Genomic DNA, 19,600 nt, shown 5'->3' with positions numbered 1-19,600 from the left:
CCCAACTCTTCTGAGATCTGGTCACTATAGGGGAAAGTGTGAATGTCCGACATCACCAATTGCCACAGATGTGGGCAGGGCTAAGGATAGTCCTCAACTTCTAATTCCTGGTTCAACTAATACTTGAACCAGTTGTTGATAAAAAAAATAACATCTACTTAGCCAGGGTAGTGTAGTAGTTTGTGTAGCAATCTAGGATTGTGGACAGTTAGGTTCAAAATGTTACTTGGCTGACTTGGGCAATGCCTTGGCTGACTTGGGCAATCACTAGATTTCAGCCTAACCTGCCTCACAGGATTGTTATCAGGAGACTATGAAGAGGCAAGCAACCTAATATGCCATCTTAATCTGGAACTAATGAGGCTAGGATAATATTATTTGGTCAGACAGCACCTGGAATACTGTGCCCAGTTTGGGGCACCACAATTCAAGAAGAATATTGACAAGCTGGAGCGTGTCCAAAGAAGGAGGATTAAACTGGTGAAACTGGGTTGCTGTGAGTTTTCCAGGCTGTTGGAAATGAAGTCTGGAAACCAAGCCCTTTGAATAACAGTTTATAGAGCTGGATATGTTTAGTCTCGTGAAGAGATAGTTAAGAGGGGACATGATAGTCATGTTTAAATATTTGAAAGGATGTCATATTGAGAAGGGAGCAAGTTTGTTTTCTGCTGTGCTGGGGACTAAGACATGGAACAATGGATTCTAAGGAGGCCGTCGAAGTCCTGAACCGGTGCCTGGCCGCTGTAATGGTCTGGATGAGGGCGAACAAACTGAAACTAAATCCAGACAAGACAGAGGTACTCCTGGTCAGTCGCAAGGCCGAACAGGGTATAGGGTTACAGCCTGTGCTGGACGGGGTCACACTCCCCTTGAAGGCGCAGGTTCGCAACTTGGGTGTGACCCTGGACTCATCGTTGAGCCTGGAGCCTCAGGTTTCAGCGGTGACCAGGGGAGCATTTGCACAGCTTAGGCTCGTGCGCCAGTTGCGCCCGTATCTTGGGAAGTCTGACTTGGCCACGGTGGTACACGCTTTGGTCACATCCCGTCTCGACTACTGCAACGCTCTCTACGTGGGGCTGCCCTTGAAAACGGCCCGGAAGCTTCAGCTAGTCCAACGCGCGGCAGCCATGTTGTTAACGGGAGCAGGACGCAGAGAGCATACAACGCCCCTGCTGTCCCAGCTCCACTGGCTGCCGATTTGCTACCGGGCCCAATTCAAGGTGCTGGTGTTATCCTACAAAGCCCTAAACGGTTCTGGCCCAAAATACCTTGCAGACCGCATCTCGGCCTATGAGCCCACGAGGACCTTGAGATCATCCGGGGAGGCCCTTCTCTCGGTCCCGCCTGCCTCACAGGCACGTCTGGCGGGGACGAGGGAGCGAGCCTTCTCGGTGGTGGCCCCCCGGCTGTGGAACACCCTCCCTGCTGAAGTTAGACAGGCGCCCTCCTTGATGGCCTTTCGTAGGGGCCTGAAAACATGGCTCTTCGAGCAGGCCTTCAACTGAGGGTATTGTTGGAACGACACTGGAATGTACTAGGACTATGAGATCGGCTATGACCCCAGGATTTTGACGAAGCGGATTTTTAGCATAAGTATATGTTATGTTGTAGTAGTCTGGTTTGTATTGTCGTGATTTACTGTACACTGTCTTTCTATGTTGTTGTTCACCGCCACGAGTTGCCCTAGGGCTGAGAGTGGCGGTCAATAAATGCAAAAAATAAATAAATAAATAAGGAGAGGAAAAGAGATTTCACCTAAACATTAGGGGAATTTCCTGATGTGTTCAGCAGTGTTCAACAATGTTCAACAATGAAATATCCTGCCTCGGAGTGGGATTAAGTCTCCTTCTCTGGAGGTTTTTTAAAGAGATGCTAGATGGTCATCTGTTGGGAGTGTTTTGTGTGTTCCTGCATGGCAGGAAGTTGGAATAGATGACCCTTGGTGTCTCTTCCAACTCTATAATTCTATGACTATTATGTATATCTTGCCTTTCCCCCAATATGGTGGCCAAGGGAGTTCACAATATCAGTTGAAACAAAATAAAATTAAAACACAACTCAGTTAAATTACTTTCCTCATCAGATAACACTCAAAGGCCAGAATGAGTAGAAAGGCTTGCTTTTTGCCTGCTGGCAGACAGAGAGCAAAGAGAGGAAACCAGCTTCCTCTGGCAGGGAATTCCAATCCAGGAAACCTACTGGGTGGCCTTGCTGTGGAGAGAAAGGTGAGGGCAAAGCACCTCTGGAGGAACCAAGCCAAGAAACCCTGACATAGGATCACCATAAAAATCAGGATTTTTATGGGAAGGATATTTGAACACATTACACCCTGTTTGTTTTTTGGAAATCAGTTTTGCCTCAATCCAAATGCCCTACTGGTAGATAACAGGGAATACCCCGTTCTCTTCTCTCACACCTGATTTTCTTCAAGGAGGAGCCAGTTCAGAAATCGTAAAGTAGTCAGTTAGCCTCTCTTGTTTTGAAGGGTGTTTACTTTTCAAAGGACCCACGATTTGCGCATGTTACTGACCTTCATTAGCTGGTCTTAAATAACACTTGGTAGTGAACTTTATCCAAGTACTTTGAGAGTTGAACTGGAAGGAGATGGTCAAGGCCCCATTGAATGCAATGAAGAATGAACTGGATTTGCTTTTAGGTGAGCTGACCAAATACCCGTAATGGGGAAGGGGCGAGTTCCTTCATAAGATTAATAACTCTAGAGCAGTGGTTCCCAACCTGTGATCTATGAACCACCAGTGGTCTGCAAGAATGAAAATATGGTCCATGGCCTCACCATTACTACACTATTGCCTCGAAACCATGTGTCAATGAGAGAGACTGGTCTCACAAAACCCACTTATAGTTCAGAGACAATGGGGATGTCAGGAGGGGAGAAGCTGACTACCCATGAAAGATTACAACTACTACATCAGCTCTGGATAATTAAATATGGTTTTCTGTGGGAGAGCAGTTGGCAACTGCTGGATGACCTATGTTCTGTATCAGAAACTAGAGCTGATGTGTTCTATCCAATGCAACTTTCTGAATCAGTACCTAAATGACCAAACCCAATCTAAAGTTGACCAAAAACTGATTTGTAACCTTTTTGGTACTAATGTTGGAGAGAGATCCCTGGTCAAAGTGGTCCATGTTCAAGTGGTCCCTGGTCAAAAAAAGGTTGGGAACCACAGCTCTAGAGTCTAAATTCCCCAATTTAAATTCTTGGTGTGATTTTCTATCTTGCTCCCAGCCCAATGGTTATGAAATTGCACCCAAAAAGGAGAGGTAAAACATAGTTTGACCTTCCCTTTTATGACATTTCCTGCAGGATCATTGCCTTCAGAAACAAGTGATTGACAGCTGTATATTTTAAGAGACACGTGTTCAAAAGTCTACACTATGAATGAGCAGGGTGTAGTGTTTTTTGAGCATCAGGCGATGACTCTAGAGAGTTTGAGTCCCTGCTCAGACATGGAAATCTACTTGGGCAAGTCACACTCTCTAAGCCTCAGAGTGAAGCAAAAACAACCCCCTCTAAAGAAATCTTGCTGAGAAAACCCTATGATAGATCTGCCTGAGGGTTGTCATAAGTCAGAAATGACTTGAAGGCACACAACAGTCCTATGAATGAGAGGTTCAGCTATATGTACTATATTTATGAGCACACAGCAAACATCATAAATGTACTCTGGAGCAGGCATGGGCAAACTTTGGTCCTCCAGGTGTTTTGGACTTCAACTCACACCATTCCTAATAGCCTTGGGCCCTTTCCTTTTCCCCTCAGCCACTTAAGCTGAGAGAGTGTGACTTGCCCAAGTGGGTTTCCATGTGAGAGTGGGACTCAAACTCTGGTCTCTAGAGTTGTCACCCAACGCTCAAGCAGCTGAGGGGGAAAAGGAAAGGGCTCGAGGCTATTAGGAATGGTGGGAGTTGAAACCATGTATAAATATGTGAGAGGAAGTCATAGAGAGGAAGTAGCAAGCTTGTTTTTGCTGCCCTGGAGACTAGGACGCGGAAGTGGAACAATGGCTTCAAACTACAAGAAAGGAGATTCCATCTGAACATTAGGAAGAATTTCCTGACTATGAAAGCTGTGGAATTCTCTGCCTGGAGCATGGTGGAGACTCCTTATTTGGAGGCTTTTAAACAGAGGCTGGATGGCCATCTGTCGGGGATGCTTTGAATGCAATTTTCCTGCTTCTTGGGAGAGGGTTGGATTGCATGGCCCATGAGGTCTCTTCAAACTCTATGACTCTATGATTCTATGAAGTTCAAAACACCCGGAGGACCAAAGTTTGCCCATGCCTTGTCTTTAGAGCCCATAGAGCAGCGTATCTTAGCATGGGGGTTGGGACCCCTGGGGGGGGGGGGGTTGCGAGTGGGTGTCATCAAACACAATATTTTCATTTGATCATGTGGGTTCTGTGTGGGAATTTTGGCCCAATTCTATCCTTGGTAGGGTTCAGAATGCTCTTTGATTGTAGGTGAACTATAAATCCCAGCAACTGCAATTCCCAAATGACAAAACCAATCCCACCTCCCAACCTCACCAGTATTCTAATGTGGGCGTATGGGGTATTTGTGCTGAATTTGGTCCAGTGAATGAAAATACATCCTGCATGTCAGATAGTTACATTACGATTCAGAACAGTAGCAAAATTGGTGTTATGAAGTAGCAACGAAAATAATGTTATGGTTGGGGGTCACCACAACATGAGGTATTAAGGGGTCAGGGTATTAGGAAGGTTGAGAAACACTGCCACAGAGGCCTAGAACTAGAAGAGAGTCAAGTAATAAAGGTGAGACTATATATGTATACAAGTTTTATTAACAGGGCATTCGAATTGATTGACAGCTGTATGGCATTCCCATTCATGACGCCATAATAATGGAGCAATTAGACCGAGTGATCCTTGGCTCTGATTCTCGCCCCCGTCGAGTTTTGGAAGGCCAAAGAGCAGGGGGGAAAGCGGGGGGGGGGCTCTTTCTCTCCAGCCTCCACCCCTTCGCCCACGGCATGCCTGAGTTTCCTCCCCTCGGAGGTGTTGACACGTGGGCGATTGGCGTTGCTCTCACAAAGCATGACTAACGGGGCATCTGACAGTGCAGGAGAAGAGGGGGTGGGGGGCTGTCAAGATGACACGTGTTTGTGTCCGCGGGTGTATATGGGGGGCGCTCACGTGCTTGCAAATGCCTTTGGAAACATATTGTCCCAAGCTTTCATGGCCGGAATCACTGGGCTGTTGTAGGTTTTTCGAGCTGTATGGCCATGCTCTAAATCATTCTCTCCTGACCTTTCGCCTACATCTGTGGCAGGCATCCTCAGAGGTTGTGAGACCTCACAACCTCTGAGGATGCCTGCCACAGATGCAGGTGAAACGTCAGGAGAGAATACTTCTAGAACATCGCCATACAGCCCGAAAAATCTACAACAACCATTTGGAAACAATCATGAGCTCCGAGAAAACACCCCGAGCCTTGCTTCTTACTTGCAGTATTCTCCAAGGAAAAGATTGGAAGGAAATTGGACATCCAGTCAGTCATCCTCAAAATAGGATCGACTACGAATCTAGCAGATCTCTTTCTTCAGAATGAAATCATCGGAATTGACGGGGCAAAGAATCATCGGAATTGACGGGGCCTTTTATGTGCCCCCCCAACGCGTTTTATCTGATTGAAAACCCCCATCTCTGTTATATTCCAGTGTGTAGGGCAGGCACGGGCAAGCTTTCTAACTTGGGGGCCGCATGGCGGGTTGCAGTGGGGCGGGTGGGCCAGAAGGGAGGGGGTTCTCCCCAAGCCCCCTCCCTGCCCTTTCCTCCCCCTCCTCTTTCAGAGACAGAAAGTGAAGGAAAGACGGGAAATGTTTGGATCCCAAAAAGGTTGGTCTTGGTCAGGATGAGATGGTGTATGGGAGAGAAAAAGTGTATCCATGAGACCCCCTTATTGCCTACTCTTGATATAGAATCCTAGAAGTGGAAGAGACCCTCAAGGGCTATCCTGTCCAACCCCTTGCCATGGAGGGAGGCACAGTCAAAGCACTGCCGGTAGACAGCCTCTGTTGGAAAAGCCTCCAGAGAAGGCGACTCCACCCACACTCTTAGGAAGTTCTTCCTAATCTTTTCAGTGGAATCTCTTTCTGCCATTTGAAACCATTGCCCCCTTGTGCCCTGGTCTCTAGAGCAGCAGGAAGTCAGCCCCCCCCCCCCTCCTCAATGGGACACCCTTTGGAATCTTGAAATGTGGTTCTCATGTTCCCTCTCTACCTTCTCTTCTCCCAGCTAAACATCCCCCAGGAAGAAAGGAAGGAAAAAGAGAAGGAGGAAGGAAGGAATGATAAAGGGAAGGAAGGAGAATGAGAGAGAAAGACGGCAGGAGGAAAGCGGGAAAGGAGGAAAGGGAGGATGGGAAGGAAGGAGGAAGGGAGGAAATATAAAAGGGAAAGAAGGAAGGAGAATAAGAGGGAATGGAAGGAAGGGGGAAAGGGAGAAAGGGAAGGAAGGAGGGAGAAGGGAAAGATAAAAGAGAAGGCAGGAGAATGAGAGAGAAGGAAGGTGGAAGGAAAGTGGGAAAGGAAGGAAGGAGGAAAGGGAAGAAGGGGGAAGGGACAGGGAAAAGATAAAAAGGAAGGAAGGAGAATGAGAAGGAAGGAGGGAGGTAAGAGAGAAGGGAAGTAAGGAGGAAAGGGAGGAAGGGAAGAAAGGAGGAAGAAAATAGGGAAAGGAAGGAAGGAGAATGAGAGATAAGAAAGGACGGAGGAAAGAGGGAAAGGAGGAAAGGGAGGAAGGGGAGGAAAGATAAAAAGGAAGGAAGGAGAATGAGAGAGAAGGAAGAAAGGAGGAAAGAGGGAAAGGAAGGAAGGAGGAAAGAGAGGAAGGGAATAAAGGAGGGCGGGAGGAAAGATAAAATGGAAGGAAGGAGAATGGGAGAGAAGGAAGGAGGGAGAAAAGAGGGAAAGGAAGGAAAGACGAAAGGAAGGGAAGGAAGGAAGGAGGGAGAAAGGAGGGGAGGGAAGGAGGAAGGAAAGAGAAAAGGAGGGAAGGATATGATGGTGAGAGAGAGTTGGGACTGAGAGAAGAGTCCAAGGGGCCGCATCCTCCCCGGGCCCGGGTTTGCCCATACCTGGTGTAGGGCGAGCGAGGCTCCCACCCACAGCATGTATTGATTCACTTTGCGTTCCCTTTCTTTTTATCCCGCCTTTCTCCCGCTGTCGAGACTCAACACCAGGCAAAACTAGCAAACAAAATCGCGGCCACTTTTCCTCCCTTTTTGCCGAGGCGACACCGTTACCAAGTGCGGAGCCCTCCCTCCTGCCTCCCCCCCTTCTCCCCCTCGAGCCCAGAGAGCGAGGAAGCCCAGCGCCCCTGGGAAGCGTAGTCCTCCCTCTCGGGCCTGCCTTTCTCCTCCGTGGAGTCAAAAACTACCTTTCCCAGGCACCCCTGCGGGCCGTCCTCTCGTTGCCAGTGGCGAAGCCGAGCCGTCAATCAGCCGGCGTCACGGCGTGTGTATGTCTTTGGATGGATCGGGTTTTTTTCCCTTCCAATCTCCTCGCCTTGGATTGTGTGCCTCTGAGGGCTTCATAATAGGAGCCAGGCAAGGGAGGGGTGTGTGTGTGTGTGTGTCTGTTTAGGTTAGGATTTCCACCCAAGGAGGCAAGTGTCATGCGGGGGTGAGAGCGCAGTGCAGCGTGAAGAGCGGGGACTCCTAATAAGAGGATATTTTGGAGGGGAAAGAGAGAGAGAAAGAGAGAGGGAAGGAGAGGGGGAGAAGGGAAAGAGGGAGGTCTTCTTTGAAGGGGGAGAAAGAGAGAGAGGGGGGGGGAAGGAGGTGTGGGGCTTCATTTCATTCTCTCCCCCCTTTTTGGCCATTACTGCTGATCTGGAATGCCACAAGGCAGATCGCAGCCAAGCTGATCGCCTCCAGCAGAAGCAGAAGCAGCGAGTCCTGGCGATGAAGCGGCGAAAGCTGGCGGCGGCGGCGGGCTTCTGCCTCTCCTTCTTGCTGGGCACTTTGCTCAACGTCTTCTTCTTCATCCCGGCTTTCGACCCTCAGCAGCAGCAGCGGCAGAAGGGGGAGGTGGAAGGCAACGAGGCGCTCCTCCCGCTGCCTCCTCGGGGAGACTTAGCCCGGCAGATCCGGGAGCGCTACGAGGAAGTCCTGCGCTACCGGGAGCCGCGGGCAGCGCGCTTAGAGCGCCGGCTCATGGACCTGGAGCGGGGCCGCCCTGCTGCTGCTTCTTCTTCAGCCTCATCTTCACCTCCTTCTTCTCCTCCTTCTTGGTCTCCGACCTCCCGCCTGGAGCTGTCCCTGGGCCCGCTGCGGCTGGGCTGCGCGGACCTGCGGGAGGCCGGCGAGGTGCGCTTCCTGGGCTCGGGCTACACCAAGGCCGTCTACAAAGCCGCCCTCCACGGCGGGTCCGGACGCGCCCGCCCTCCTCTCGCCGTGGCCCTCAAGGCCGTGGACTTTGCCGGGCACGACGTGGCCCGCTGCGCCGAGCTCCACCGCGCCCCGCAGGACTGCTACCGCCTGGCCTCCTACAAGGTCCTCAAGGAGATGGTCCTCCTCCACCGCCTGCGGCACCCCAACGTCCTCCAGGTAGGAGCCTTCTGGCGGGAGGGCCGTCTGGCGGGAGGGCTTTGGCCGGGTGGGTTCGTGTAGGTTTTTCGGGCTTTATGGCCATGCTCTAGAAGCATTCTCTCCTGACGTTTCACCTGCCTCTATGGCAGGCATCCTCAGAGGTTGTGAGGTCTGAGGATGCCTGCCACAGATGCAGGCGAAACGTCAGGATATAATGTTTCCAGAACATGGCCATAGAGCCCGAAAAACCTACATTAACCCAGTTGTGAGGTCTTTTGGAAAGTCTGAGGATGCCTGCCACAGATGCAGGCGATACTTCAGGAGAGAATGTTTCTAGAACATGGCCATCCAGCCCGAAAAACCTACATCAACCCAGTTGTGAGGTCTTTTGAAAAGTCTGAGGATGCCTGCCACAGATGCAGGCGAAATGTCAGGAGAGAATGCTTCTAGAACATGGCCATACAGCCCGAAAAACCTACAACAACCCAGTGATTCCGGCCATTGAAAGCCTTCGACAATACTTTAGCAGTGTGTTCCTCCACGGCGTAATGGGCATGGCCCTTGGGATCTTTTCCAACGCCAGGGTACTATCATACTTGGATAATTATAATAGGGGAGGATAAGCAAGGGGGGGGGGGGTCTCCATCCAGAGAGAAAAGCGGGGTAGAATTGAGTATATTATACCAATATTCATTATGATATGGGCTGGGGCACCCTAATGTCCTCCAGGTCGGAATAGGATCCCACCTTCCTTCTCTTTCATTCTTCTTCCTTCTCTTTTATCTTTCCCTTCTCCCTCCTTCCTTCCTTGAGCTCTCTTCCAACGCCAGGATTCAGTAACGGTAATGATGATGAGGAGGAGGAGGAGGAGGATAAGGAGGACAGACAAAGAGATGGTGTCAGGATAAAGGGAGCCACTGGGTCTCCATCCAGAGTTTGCTCCCTCCTCAATGTGACATCCCTTCAAATATATCGGCGTGGCTGTCTTCTCCAGGCTAAACACGCCGGCTCCCTAAGTTGCTCCTCACAAGTTTGCCTAGACCTTATCCTTGAATTGCGGTGCCCAGAACTGGACTGGATTAGAAAAGGAGTCAACAGTGAGATGCGACAGTTTAATAATAAGCCAATGCGATTCCAAGGTGCTGGAAGAAGAGTAGACTGTCTCTTCATCACACTAGAGAATGAATCCACTTTAAATCCGGTTTCTGTAAAATTCTGGGGTTTGTAGTTTAGTGAGGCTGTTAAAGCCTCCTCCCTAATCCTCCCTAAACTACAAACCCCAGAATTCTGCAGGAGACAGCAACCGGATTTAAAGCGGATTCATTCTCTAGTGGAATGAATCAATAGATGAATGGAAGCTATGGCCCCACTCTAGTTTGCTTTGGTCAGACCTCACCTGGAAGGCTGTGTCTCATTCTGGGCCACACCATCCAAGAGGGAGACTATTGACCTGCTGGAGTGGGTCCCAAGAAGGGAGACTAAAATGGGCAAATGTTTGGAAGCCAAGCCTTATGAGGAACGGTTTGGGGAGCATGTTTAGCTTGGAGAAGAGGTGGTTTGACAAGATCTTTTCCCCCACCAAACTGCAACAGCTATGATTCCATAGCGTTATGAATAGCATGGCAGCTAAAGCGGTGTCAACATGCCTTAATTCGGGAATGATTGATCCCATGTCGCTTTGAGGGCGCGCCCAAGTAAAGCGGGAACCGGATTAGGAGAAGTATTCGAAGGTGGCAACTGAGAGGATTTGCTTCCCCAGGAGCCAGTGGTATTAACTGTGGGTCCTTGGTATCCGCTGGGGTTTGGCTCCAAGATCCCCGGAGATACCGAAATCCATGGATGCTTTTTTTTGGGTCGTGTCAGGAGTGACTTGAGAAACTGCAAGTCGCTTCTGGTGTGAGAGAATTGGCCGTCTTCAAGGATGTTGCCCAGGGGACGCCCGGATGTTTTGATGTGTTACCATCCTTGTGGGAGGCTTCTCTCATGTCCCCGCATGGGGAGCTGAAGCTGGCAGAGGGAGCTCATCCGCGCTCTCCCCGGATTCAAACCTGCGAGCTGTCGGTCTTCGGTCTTGCTGGCACAAGGGTTGAACCTAGGGCGCCACCGGGAGCTCCATCCATGGATGCTGAAGCTCACTAAGAGAGAAAGAGAGTTCATTCCCCCGACTTTTCTCCGACATCTTAATATAGGGGCCTTGGTTGGGACCTGCCTAAATTTTACCGCTGGCCAACTGTGCTTTCCTTCTTCTGAACTGGCTTGGTTTCGCTCAAACGGCATTAATTCCACAGTGTAGACGCAGCGCTTTTCATTTGGAAGTCAAGGAGGCGAACTCGCGGAGCCTGCTCCCCGAATGAATCCAGAATCATCGAGTGCCTTATACCAGGCTTGGGCCAACTTGGCCCCTCCAGGGGTTTTGGACTTCAGTTCCCACCATTCCTAACAACCTCAGGCCCCTTCCTTTCCTCCCTCAACCGCTTAAGAAAGTCTTCTCAGCATCTCCATGGGAATTAAAAAAAAACCCCTCTTGGGATTGACTACTGAGGAGACGGGCTGGAAATTGTCCTTGGACTCCTATTCCAGGGGCTGCTTGATGCTAGGAGACTCCTATTCTGAGTTGTTGTAGTTTTTTCGGGCTGTATGGCCATGTTCTAGAAGCATTCTCTCCTGACGTTTCGGCTGCATATGTGGCAAGCACCTTCAGAGGTTGTGAGGTTTGTTGGAAACTAGGAAAACTGGGTTTATACTGTCCAACAAACCTCTCAACCTCTGGGGTTGCTTGGCACAGATGCAGGCGAAACGTCAGGAGAGAATGCTCCTAGAACAGCCCAAAAAACCTACAACAACCCAATGATTCCGGCCATGAAAGCCTCCGACAATACATTGACTCCTATTCTGATAGATTTCCTTTTAGCTGGCGAAACAGAAGGCTAGATAAAGCATTAGATTCCGTGTTCATATTATGCCATAGTGCTACTGTGTGCACTTCAGAAGAGTTCGCCTCCCAATAAACGCGTGTCAGCTCGTTTGGAAAAGGAAAGTGATTGAGAGAAGAATAAAAAAGGAAGCCTATCCGGATCTAAGCATTGGCATTGCATGGAAATCTTGATCAGAAAGGCTATTAATGTCACATCAGTAGCAATGTTGGCAGGTTATTAAAATAGGTTTAGAGAAAATGGCATTTTATCTAAGCAGGGTGTTGTAGTTTTACAAGGTCTTTAGCCCAAGAGTGCTGCTGATGCCCCACCAAACTACAACTCCCAGGATTCCAAAGTGTTGACCCAGGGCAGTTCAAGTGAGGTCAGTCTGCATTAATTCCACCTTGTAGATGCACCTCAGACCTCTTCCCTACCCAGAAGGATTCTGTACTTCACAGAACAGGATGCTGTATGAAACTGACTACACATCCTGGCTTTTTATACTATGAATAGAATTGAGAGTGCTAGTCCTCATTGAGTCTGTTTGGTTCCTGTACTGGCCGGGGGATTCTAGGAGTTTTATTATAAAATAATCTTTTCCCCAGCTTTTCTTCTTCTTCTTTCTCTTACGAATATTCAGTCCTAGGAAAAGCACTTTTCAAAGTTTTTTATTCTGCTCAACCTCAACCCCTAAAGTGGAATTGTAGGGCTATGCTTATGTGCATCTGCACTGTAGGATTAAAGCAGTTTGGCACTACTTTAACTGTCCTGACTCAATGCTATGGAATCATGGTATTTGTAGTTTGAAAGTCATTTAACTTCATCTGCCACATAACGCTGGTGCCTCACCAACTCCTAGAATTCCATAACATTGAACCAATGCAGTTAAAGTTATGTCAAATCAGCATTAAATCTACAGTGTACATGCACCCAAGGTGGTGGAGCTCCGAGTGGTGCAATGGGTTAAACCCTTGTGCAGGCAGGACTGCTGACTGAAAGATCTGAGGAGCGGGGTGAGCTCCTGTCTGTCAGCTCCAGCTTCTCCCATGGGGACATGAGAGAAGCCTCCCACAGGATGGTAAAACATCTGGGCATCCCCTGGGCGGACAACCAATTCTGCATTTTCTCAAGTTCATGAAAAAAAAAAACAACCCAAAGTGGTTCAAATATATCCATGAACTCACAAAAGTGGGTTATATATATTTTAGGCCAACCAAAATGGACAAGGCACTTCATGCAAGCCTTTGAAACCCAACTGGCTTCTATATCAGGTACTATAAAAGCATACAGAGGAACAGAAAGAGGCAGTCTCTGTTAGTAGTTTAGATTGATCTCTGCTATCAGCCTCTTCAAGAATGCACAGGAAGCAATCCTGGAATTGCCAAGTTCCCCCAACTCCCTTCTTGCATGTTTTAAAATGATGGTCTTTCACATTTTCTGTTTCCCTAAAAAAAAACATTCAAGAGTTCCACCCCTGGCACTTGTCCTCACATTGTTGTCTTGTTGTTGTTGCTGCTGTTGCTACTGCTGCTACTGTGCCTGCTGGTACTATATTTATTTAAACCTTTCTCTCTGGATGGGGATCTAAAGCTGCTCACAACTTTAAAAATAATATGCTTTACATTCCTTATGCACACCCCACACAAACAACTTAAGGCAATGCATATGAATGGAGTATTGTGTGGTTTCTGGGCTCTATGGCTATGTTCTAGCAGCATTTTCTCCTGACATTTCGCCTATGGCTGACATCTTCATATATGTGGCTATTATGATTATCCAAAGAATCCTGTGAAACAGGTCGGTTTGAGAGCTAGAATGGCCCATAGGAGTTCACCCAGTGAGTTTTACAGTCGGGAGTCTGATAATAATAATAATGATAATAATAATAATAATAATAATAATAATAATAATTTATTATACCCCACCACCATCTCCCCAAGGGGACTCAGGACAGCTTACATGAGGCCAAGGCCAACAATTACAACAAAGCAAATATACAACAAAAAATCAGCAATAAAATATAATGAAAATAATAATATAAAAACAATACAGAGTAACACACAATGCAATATAAAACCACAATAATTGGACACAATGGGCAGGGCCAGTTGCAAAGATTAAAATGTTTAAAAACACTGTGTGAGATGAGCAATGTAGTGTATCTGGAAGGAAGTTCAGGTGGGACAAAACAACGGGGTTTAATTGCACTAGAGGGTGAAATAAAGTGCATCCAAGGGCATTTTATACAGGGTTTGGTCAAGGTCAGGGATTGTTGTTCATTCATTGAAGGCACATTGGAACAGCCAAGTTTGCAGGCTCTTCCTGAAGTGTAAGCCTGAGTCTCCTAAATCCCAGTCTAACATATTTCATTATCTTTAGAGATTAGACACTTTCAGTGTTTGGACAACAACCTAGAAGTATTATAAGGCCCAGTTGACAAGTTTTGCATGGGTATTGTCTCACTGGATCTCTTTTAGTTGGCATTAACTTCAGATTAACTAACAACCAGATTCAGGCCTACAGCCTCCAAAATTCCCCAGCAAAGGAAGAAGATTTGTAAACTCTGCTCCCCTTCCCAAATATTGGCTTTCTTTTTATGCTCCCGCCTTTCCATACTTTGCCTCTGTTTGTGGCTACAATTCAGTGTTTAGTTGAACTTTATATCCAACTAAACATGAATGGAATATTAGGCTGAAAATCCCATTTTGAGCCAACATTTCACCAGCTGTCCATCCATGAATACTATTATGTAATGTCATTGGAGTGCTCCTCTTCCTATAAATGGCTCCGGTATCCAGAAAAAAGAGTTCCATATAAGAGAAGATTCAGCATGGTGCAGTGGTTAGAGCAGTGATTCCCAACCTGTGGTCTGTGGACCACCAGTGGTCTGCAAGAACTAAAATATGGTCCGTGGCCTTACCTTTACTACACCGTTGCAATGAGAATGACTGGTCTCATGAAACTCTCTTATCATGCAAAGGCAATGGGGATGTCAGGAGAGTCTGACTACCCACAGCCTCCTGACTTTTGCTTCTCCTCCTCCTCCTTTGCCCTGATCGGAGCCATTCCATGTGGGCAACTTGGTGTCTTTGTTTTTAGGCCTCTTCTTGGGGTTACTTGGGGTGCTGATTCAGAAAATTGTATTGGATAGATCACATCAGCTCTAGATTATTAAATATGGTTTTCTGTGGGCAAGCAGATGGCAACATCTGGATCGCATATGTTCAGTATCAGGAACTAGAGCTGATGTGGTCTATCCAATGCAGTTTTCTGAATCAGCACCCCAAATAACCAAACTGAATCTTAAGTTGATCAAAAACCGATTTGTAACCCTTTTGGTATTAATGTTGGAGAGTGGTCCCTGGTCAATAAAAGGTTGGGAACCACTGGGTTAGAGTAATCAACTAGGACTCGGAGAGGCTGGGATTCAAATTCCTTCTTGGCCATGGAAACCTACAAGGTGACCTTGGGGAATTCACACACACTTTCTAAGCTTCAGAGAAAGGCGCAATGGCAAATTCCCTATGAACATTTCTTATGAACATATGAAAGCCCCATACTAATGACATTTAGAGTTACCATAAGTGAGAAACTACTTGAAGACACACACAAACACACAGAAGCAGAGAAGACCAACCCATTTGGTTCAGTATTAAATTCCACCATCTTTAGCTGTACTTTCTCTTAATGAAATGTTCCTTGGATTCCCGTTCTAAGAGAACTTAAAGGAGACCAATTCATAATTGCAAACCAAAATGGACTCAGTGTGTAAGTTTTCAGGTCATTCAGTATTCTTCATCATGCTTAATTGTATCAAAATTAGAGAATGGGGAATTATTATTTTTGGGTTGCTGTGAGTTTTTGGGGCTGTATGGTAATGTTCCAGAAGCATTCTCTCCTGACATTTTGCCCACATCTATGGAAGGCATAGGTTGTGAGGTTTGTTTGAAACTCTGCAAGTAGGGTTTATATATCTCTGGAATGTCCAGGGTGGGACATTATGTTTATTTATACCCCACTTTTATCTCTCCAGAGGGAGATTCAAAGTGTCTTAGAAGTCCCAAAGTAGGGCAGATGTTATAACTATGTGGCCTGCAGTGAAACGGAGATTATCACTTATTCTGACTTTAGGGACTTCTCTTCATATCACTCCCTGCCATCAAGACCCTGCTTTGTCCAATGCTGTAGCCATCTGTTTGAAATCTGCTGCTCTAAAGGATTGTGTGTCTCTTTTTCTGTGCATGTGTCTGAGATTTTACTGTGCATTTTAGAAAACGAAAGCTTATTGTCTATCAAAAGCTGAGCTTTGAGCCTTTTTCTGTAGACACCTAAATGCTCTCAGGTGAAAATGGGAATGTGCCTCTTCTGTCCCCAAAGATAGGCACAATTAAACTCTATATTTCTTATTGGGACTTCTTTGGAATAAGTGTTGATAGCAACCCATCTCTCTCTATTCCTGTTTTGGGGACTGATAACGTAGTGATGAGGACTCTGAATCAACAACAGCCTCTTCTTTGACAGTATCATGTCTGGTCAGTTATGACTTAATGGATTATGTATCATTTTAGTGTTTGTTGTTTATTTGTTCAGTCGTTTCCAACTCTGGTTTCTTTGCAAGCTCAGTAAAACGTACCTGACTTGGGTGTGGCAAGGATGTGTGTGTAAAATGTGGGTATTGTATCCCAGATAGGATTTATGTTCCCCAAATAACATTTTCCTTCAATTTCAAAATGGTCTAGCATTGCTGAAAAGGAAACACTGAAAATTATTTGCATCTAGAACACTTACATTTGCTGTGTTTCCATTCCCTTGGTCATTTTGTCTGCCCCCTCCCTTTGGATGCCTTAACTGTATTTATAAATGATGAGCTGAAATTTTTAAGTTGCTGTGATGCTCGAAATTTGGAGACTGAAGAAAAAGTTCATGTAGGAGAGCAGAATTCGTATGGAGGGCTAAATGACTTTATTTTGCACACACACCCTGTAGTTACACCAACTGTGCCAGAGGGAATGTGAATGGGATTTTTAGTTCTCTCAACCAACTGTCTTAATTCAACTTTGTTCTGCATATACTGGTAAAAGCAATGCTCTTTCTGAGAGTGAGGTACATTTCCGAAAGTGAGGTAGATAAAGTGTGAATGAACACTAAATTCGTGCCATTGTACACCATACAAAACCTCTGGATCAAAATGAACTTGACTGATCTAGAGAGACACACTATAGGTCGATGCTTTCTCTGAGTGCTTTCCAATTTTTTTTTGCTTACTAGAGGAGGATATTTGGGATAAGACCCGTTCAGTTTTATATTTTAGAACCCAAGTCTCTTTCGGAATTGTAAAAAATGGGATTTCAGTCTATTTTAAGGTTGTTCTGAGTTCCATTTTTAAAATATGATCTAGACACTTTTATTCCATTCTGCCGCAAGGCAGCAAACAGTAGTGGATCCTAAACATTTCAAGAGGGATGCTGCAAACTTCAGATATTTAAGGTGTATTTTATTAAACCCCAACTAGTCTCCCAACTAGAAATCCAGTTTGACTTAAGGAACTCTGAGCTGTGAAACTTGTGCTGAGAACCAAAAGTGAAAGGAGCAGTCTGTCCACAAGAAAACCCGGCTATCCTAGGTTTTCTTTGCTTCAGCAGAATAATATAGGGAGGAGGAGAATCATATCATTGTTGCTATTAAACCATTAAGAATTAACAATCCTTGACTGTCTCCTCCAAGTCATCTGTAAATCTACCAGCAGATCAAGAACTATCTTCTGCCAACTCCAATCCTCGCAGAAGATTTTATTTTGCTCTAGAGATCCTTCTTTCAGCACCAGATTGGAGTCAGTCAAAGGATAGAGACAGGCGTTCAGAAAAAGTAAAATTTCTAGATTTCTGAACTTATTCTCTCCCTGTGGAAGTTTGTTCTTGCCTTTGAACACAGCTGAGTGAAGCTGTGTTCAAATCGATTTTATTCTGCCCTTGGCTGGGCTCTGTTGAAGGCTCTTTTTATGAGGGCTATGAGGATGTAAGAAAAACCCTACTAAATCATGTTTCTTGCAGAGACTGGAAACATTGCTTTTCAAGGCAAAGATTCTATAGCTCTGGCTGCTGCACTAGTGATAGGGCAGGAGAAGGCTGATATCATAAAACTGATGTCTCATTGCCTATAATCTCAAATTCGTGGCTTCCAGGGATGGTTCAGAATAGGCAGCTTTCTCTTCCCATTGCTACTACTATTTGCCTATACAAACAGCCAAGATGTAATACTATTTGCATGCAGTGTTAAATGGGTTGTCCATTGCTGTAGGATCATGGCCTTGGATTACAACTTCCACAATCCTACAGCCACATGGTCATTGGCTTTGGTTGCTAACAATGACAGTGCTTGGAAAAAAACATAGCAGAGCATAAAGTCAGTGACCTTCTTCGAGGATCCTCTGTCACTCTGTATGTCTGTGTATCCAGATCTTATCTGAAGGTCATCATTTGCTATCTCAGGTAAATTGTGTGACAGTGTGAAGGAAGGGTCTTGTTTGTGGTGACAGCTGCAATCAGGGCAATTCATTTAATGCCTATTCTCTTAGTTTTTTAGTGTCAAGCGGAATTTCAAAGTTTCATCACCTTTTGTGATGAAACTTCCTAGATTTCCTCAGCATGATCAGGGGTTGTGCTTATTAAAAAAGTAAAGGTTTTCCTCTGACATTAAGTCTTGTTGTGTCTGACTTTGGGTGTTGGTGCTCATTTCAATTTTTAGCCAAAGAGCCGGCGTTGTTCATAGGCACCTCCAAAGTCAGCATGACTGCATGGAGCACTGTTACATTCCTGTCAAAGTGGTACATATTGATCTACTCACATTTGCATGTTTTTAAACTTCTAGGTTGGCAGAAGCTGGGGCTAACAGTGGGAACTCACTCTGCTCCCTGGATTTGAACCGCTGACCTTTTGGTCAGCAAGTTCAGCAGCTCAGCGGTTTAACCCATTGCACCACTGGGGGCTCCATGTGTTTGTTAGGGGATTCTAAAAGCTGTACTGTAACAACTTTTCTAATCTTTTGGTAAACATAATTACTTTTCAACACCTTTTAATATGTTTACTCTTTGTCAGGAGATTTTCACAGTTGCTTACTGATTTTTTTTATCTTTTGTGAAATTGTCCTGGAAATATTTTGCTTGAAGGAAAAAATACAAATCTTACCATGTCAATTCTTTTCAATCGTAATAAATATCCACAGATAGCCCATGAATAAGACTAATTCTTTTCCACCTTCCCCAGCCTTAAAACCATTTAAATCTGTGACCATGGTCAGATTTTGTGGCCACAAATTCCCCACCTTAAGCTATGCAAGCACTATGAGAATTTAATTTCTCCTTTAGAACTCTTAAATCAGATTTCCTCCTTTGCAGCCTGATGTTAATAATGGCAAAACCAGCTTCTCTCTCTTGGTGACTAGCAAAAATGTGTCAGTTCACTGATCTCTTTATATACATTTCTGGGAATGGTTGAAATCCCATCTCTTGGCAGCCCCCTCCGCCTCACCCCCTTCTCTAGGCTTTTCTGGCTTCTGATTTAATTTTGACAGGAGGGACAGACTTTCTAAATAAACCCAAGCCGTTGAGGTGAATTTCCTAAAGCAAAGCTCTTAGTGTCCAGAAAAAGTGTGGAGAGCTTTCAGGAACAGAAGCTCATTTTTCCTGTTGTTGCTTCCTTGAGTGCAGGAATACACTGGAGACCACCTATTCTCCCGGACTTCTCTCCAACTCAGCAGCACATCCATCTGCGCTGACTGACGGCTTGCCAAGGGCCTCCAAAGCGTTAGTGAATTAGCCTATTTATCCACAAATAGTTCCTTATGCTGGAGCAGTCTATAATCTTCAGTCAGAAATACGAACTCGTGGCTGGAAATTTCAGCCTATATACAGGATCACTCAGCACAAATTATACACCCTTTAATTCTCTTTTGAGCAGACCTGCCTCTAGACATTCCTGGGCACACATCTGAAAAATTCTGTGCTGTAAAAATTACAACAGTAAATTAAATGGCAGTTTGACATCTTTTCACCATTTTCCATTCTTCAGGAAACTCTTCCTTTTTGGGCTGGAGGAAATTCCTCATCAGGG

General features: G+C 46.0%; 1 protein-coding gene across 1 annotated transcript in view; it reads left to right on the top strand.

Moving 5' to 3' along the window:
• The first annotated feature begins 7,486 nt into the window (after nt 1-7,486).
• PKDCC (protein kinase domain containing, cytoplasmic) overlaps nt 7,487-19,600 on the top strand; it is a 63,611-nt gene continuing 51,497 nt past the window's right edge. The window contains exon 1 of the mRNA XM_060754367.2: nt 7,487-8,595. Coding sequence (XP_060610350.2) covers nt 7,951-8,595 — 645 coding nt within the window. The 5' untranslated portion in view covers nt 7,487-7,950. The remainder of the gene's footprint in view (nt 8,596-19,600) is intronic.

This window comes from Anolis sagrei, chromosome 1 (assembly GCF_037176765.1).
Source record: "Anolis sagrei isolate rAnoSag1 chromosome 1, rAnoSag1.mat, whole genome shotgun sequence".
NCBI classification, from domain to species: domain Eukaryota; kingdom Metazoa; phylum Chordata; class Lepidosauria; order Squamata; family Dactyloidae; genus Anolis; species Anolis sagrei.
This window is presented reverse-complemented; position numbering and strand designations above follow the sequence as displayed.